The sequence below is a fragment of the Colobus angolensis genome, unplaced genomic scaffold (genome assembly GCF_000951035.1).
Source record: "Colobus angolensis palliatus isolate OR3802 unplaced genomic scaffold, Cang.pa_1.0 Scaffold92, whole genome shotgun sequence".
NCBI lineage: Eukaryota > Metazoa > Chordata > Mammalia > Primates > Cercopithecidae > Colobus > Colobus angolensis.
In genome coordinates this window covers 517,422-522,412 of record NW_012123154.1, presented here as the reverse complement: position 1 = coordinate 522,412, position 4,991 = coordinate 517,422, and the positions used below count along the sequence as shown (strand labels likewise).

The window sequence follows — 4,991 nt, the reverse complement described above, 5'->3', positions numbered from 1 at the left end:
CACGTCCTCATAAACACATGTTCTTCTTCTAAGACCCACCTTAAACATACTTCCATTGTGAAATGCCCCCCTTTTCTTTTCTTTTTTTTTTGAGACAGAGTCTCACTTTGTCGCCCAGGCTGGAGTGCAGTGGTGAGATCCTGGCTCACTGCAACCTCTGCCTCCTGGGTTCAAGTGATTCTCATGCCTCAGCCTCCTGAATAGCTAGAACTACAGGAACGCGCCACCACAACTGCCTAACTTTTAAAATTTTTAGTAGAGACGGGGGTTCACCATGTTGGCCAGGCTGGTCTCGAACTCCTGACCTCAGGTGAGCCACCCACCTCAGCCTCCCAAAGTGCTGGGATTACGGGCATGAGCCACCACGCCTGGCCTGTAAAACACCCACCTTTTCTAGATTATAAACTGTAAAGATAAAGAAACAAAGGTAAAAATAAAGGAAAAAAGAGCCTGCTCTTGCTGTGGCCTGGTAATAATTTTCTAGAAAGAGCCACTGACAAACAAGGACAAGAAGTTACCTAGAGAAGGGACTGAAAGAAAAGAGAAACAGGCATTGCTAGGCCATCTCCAGTTGCGAAGCACCTGATCGACCAAATCTCTGGCTTGCAAGTCCTTCATTTCTCCTACATACTCTGGGGTGGTGGGCACGAGCATGTGCACCAAATCCCTGCACAATCCAGTCTATGTGCAGCACTAGTGTGTATAAAGGAACAGAACCAGGCCTCCCCTGCAACAAGCCTTCATCAGCTTCCTGCAGCAGCCTGCCTGAGAGTTCAATAGGAGTTCACTTGTCGGGATGAACCCAGCCTTGGGAAAGTCACAGCCTGCTAAAGAAGATACAGCCAAGGCCGGATTAAGGGAGGCAAGAAAAAGAACTGGAGGGACGGGGACACTTTATAACCAGCTGCAAGGGGAAGATGTTTAGGGAGGCAAACAAAAGCAGCGCATTTCCATGAGCTTCATTTAATTTATATTTAGCCTTCTCATTCTCAGTAATTGAATGCATTATTTATTTTGGCCAGCAATTGTTGCCTGTGGCTTTCAGGAGAAAAATAACAGGCTTTTAAGGTTTAGCGCCACAGCAGTTAGAGACTTGAGTAAAAATCATCGATAAATTATTAAACATGAAGTGGACTCCACATTCCTGCTCTCCTGCAATAGCTGAAAGTGACAGAGGAGGCAGACGAGGAGCCCAGAGTCCTGACACGGAGGGTGCTGTCTTTATCCATGCACAGTATATGGGGCTGTTCTTACACCAACTGTCCCTCGGTGGGGACAGAAGATGTTATAGGAAGCGCAACAGGGAGAAATGACTCACAGCTCTCCTTTAACACTTCTTGGGAGCATCAAATCTTTGATAAGGGGGATAACTCTATCCAGGCAGAGAATTTTTGTTTTGCTTTTTCAAAAAAAGTTACCATGAAGCCCTATATGGGATCTAATCATAAATTTCCCGAGATCCACAACATTCAAATCCATGGTCCTGATTTTATAACACTGGAAGAAGAAAGATCTAGGCTTCCAAAGCCTCCATGCAGGTTCTGGTAAGTGGTGTCAGAGCTTTGGTATCTGCAGCTCACAACTGGTTCCTATTATTGCAGGTAAAACCAACTCAAGTGTGCCTACCTAGGTCCACCATTCCTGAGCTTTTAAAGAAGGAACCCATTTATAAGCAGATTTAAAATTTCTAATATCCAAGAAAGAGTCTTCTAATTTTCATCCTGTGCATCACTAGGTTTTTGGTGGTGACTGTTAATTTTTGTTTTGTTTCTCACTAACCCATTATTCTTTTTGTTTTTTTTTTTTTCTCCCGAGACCGTCTTACTCTGTTGCTCAGGTGGTGCGATCTTGGCTCACTACAACCTCTACCTCCCAGGTTCAAGCGACTGTTGTGCCTCAGCCTCCCGATAACCCATCATTCTTACCAAAGCAAGCAGTAGGAGAAAGTTCCGTGTTGACCTACACACAATGAAGACACGTGCCTGTCCCAGTGGGGAGAGGGGGTATCACAGACAATAAGCAAGTAAACAAACACAGTAAGAAAGCATCAGATTGTGGAATGTGCAACGATGATAATGAGGATGATGCTGCAGAGGTGACAGAGTGGGGCGGGGCGGCTACTCTAGCTAGAGTGGCCAGGAGAGGCCTCCATAAAGAGCTGTGGCTTGTTCTCACCATCTGCCTTGTCATTAAAAAAAATACAACTATCTGGGGAAAAATCATTGTAGAAAGAGGGAACAAACCCACAAAGGCTCTGAACTGGGAGACCACTGACTATGTTCAAAGGACAAAAGCAGGCCTGTGTGGCTAAAGCAAATGGGACATGAGGATGCAGGCAGTTGAGGATGGAGGTGGGCAGGCACCAGCTCACAGGGGAACTCGAGAAGCAAGTGTTCAGCTGCACTCAGAAGCTACTGAAGTTTGCCATGAGTTAAAAGCAAAACCAAGCAGAGTTTTAAAGGTTCCTGGGCAGCAACCATGTATGAAGACTTCACTGCCCAGAGTTGCTCCAGCTGAATCAAGACACAGATGATCCCCAGAACTTCCGTGGCAGTGGTTCAAAGAATGGAGGAGTGACCACTCTCCAACTGGCCCAGAATGCCCTACCAAGACAATGGCAACAAGTGGTGAGGCGCCAGCCTTGGCATAATCTGTGCAGTTGTGTGGGGAAAAGAACCACCACTGAACACCTCAGTCCACCTCCTATGGCGCAATGGAAGTGCCCCAGCGTTCCTTTAGGCTTCCCAGTCAATGCAGTGGTGAAGAGGCATGGCCTTGAGCCAGACAGATCAGGGGCTGAGAGCTGGCTCAGTGACTCAGGAGTGGACCTACCCCAAGCAAGTTAGTTGGCCACTCTCTGCCTCAGTTTACTCACCTGGGCAATGAGGCACCAACCACAGCACCGGCCCCATGTGGCTGCTGGGAGGATGAAATGAGATAACGTGCAAAGGGCTTGCCACATCACAAATGCTTCATAAATGTCATGTAAAGATTTCTTTTACCCTGTGTGTTACGGCCTGCAGGGTGGGTACCGTGCTGCTGACCTGCCTGCATGCCCTTGGTGTACACCGTTGCGGTAGGTAACCAGGCTGTCCTGCAGCAAACACTGGGGCTTTCCACCTGAGTGCCTTCTCTTGGCTCAAGTATGGAGCAGGCCAGAATGCCAGGGGGTTAATACCTCAGAAGCAGCGCTCTGTCAATGACAGATGAGAATAAAGGGGAAATCACCTGTCTTCCTTGCCCTTCAGGTGGAGAAACACTGGCTGTGTCTGACAACACCGCCCAGACAGGAATGAGCTTCAGCTGCCCACAGGAACGACCTGTTCGATGGTGCCTGTTTTTCTGGCTGCCTTTCCTTCCCTGTCTCATCTCACATCACCCTTCTGATAGCACTGAGATCACCTTCTCCCAAATAAACGATCCTGAGCATCCTTGCCTAATGGATGGCTTTGGTGCCTAGTATGGAAAGATCCGTCTTGGGCAGAAATTTCATATGTAACAGCAAACTGTAGGGTATTTGTTCTACCACAGATTAGATGGTACTTGTGTGTCTCTGGGGTTTCAAACACACAAACATCAACAACAACAAACAAACATGAATCTGCCACTGTGAAGCAGTCCTCATGTCTCACATTCCCCAGGTGTGCTGAGCTCAGGACGTCTGAGCCCACGACCTGATCTGTCCTAGGCAGACTTAAGAAGGTTCTTACAGGAAGACATCTGTGCTCTGTGATCTGACTCTATAAATGCCTATGTGTCCAGTGTGCTTCCTAGCAGAGAAACAAATTTAAAACTCATCACTTATTATTCTTTTTTTCTTTCCTCCTTAAAGGAATCTCTCTTGGTCGAGCGCAGTGGTTCACGCCTGGAACCCCAGCACTTTGGGAGGCTCACTGGAGCCCAGGTGGGAGGCGGGAGGAATATTTGAGCCCAGGAGTTCAAGACAAGTCCGGGCAACAAAGCAAAATCCCATCTCTATAAAAAATAAAAATAAAAACATTAGCTGTGTGTGATGGTGTGCGCCTGCAGTCCTAGCTACTCAGGAGGACTGCTTGAGCCCAGGAGTTCGAGGTTACAGGGAACTATGATTGCACTACTACACTCCAGCCTGGGTGACAGAGCGAGACTCTGTCTCTAAAAAAAGAAATCTTTGTCTCAAGGGCCGGGCGCGGTGGCTCAAGCCTGTAATCCCAGCACTTTGGGAGGCCGAGACGGGCAGATCACGAGGTCAGGAGATCGAAACCATCCTGGCTAACACAGTGAAACCCCGTCTCTACTAAAAAATACAAAAAACTAGCCGGGCGAGGTGGCGGGCGCCTGTAGTCCCAGCTACTCGGGAGGCTGAGGCAGGAGAATGGCGTAAACCCGGGAGGCGGAGCTTGCCGTGAGCTGAGATCCGGCCACTGCACTCCAGCCTGGGCGACAGAGCCAGACTCCGTCTCAAAAAAAAGAAAAAGAAATCTTTGTCTCTTTCTACACACATATGCACACACCTCAGTCAGTTTTCCTAAGCAGCAAGGGATTGCCCAAGATGAGAGAATGATGGACTTACCTTGGGAGAGGCACTGGTTGGCCAAGGCCACCTGACCAGAATGCAGGTAGAGATTGAGACGTGTGAAGATGCCCGCCAGGGAGGGGATGGTGATGAAGCAGTAGGCAACACAGGCCTAGGAGAAGGGAAGAAACATTAACGCTGGCAATGCCATGGTGGCAGAACCATACTCCCGTTTTCATCCCTCATGTATTTCCAAGTAAAGAAACTTACAACAGTGAATCTCCCCATTCTGAGCCCCAATTTTCCCCTCTTGTACAACTCTGCTATGTGTGACGACTCTCGAGGAGGACGGGGGTGTAAGGGGAGTGAGTGATACTGCAGGAAAAACAAATCCTCACCCCTCATCATGGGAAGTAAATACGTAGCACCTAACATTGATAAACTGAGAAATAGCTGTTTAAACCAATTACTTAAAAATATGGAGGTAATTAGAAGT

General features: G+C 47.9%; 1 protein-coding gene across 1 annotated transcript in view; it reads right to left on the bottom strand.

Moving 5' to 3' along the window:
- Positions 1-4,991, bottom strand: part of LOC105504495 (chromosome unknown open reading frame, human C16orf62) — a 180,737-nt gene that overhangs the window by 54,658 nt on the left and 121,088 nt on the right. Inside the window, exon 26 of the mRNA XM_011931960.1 lies at positions 4,553-4,667. Coding sequence (XP_011787350.1) covers positions 4,553-4,667 — 115 coding nt within the window. The remainder of the gene's footprint in view (positions 1-4,552; positions 4,668-4,991) is intronic.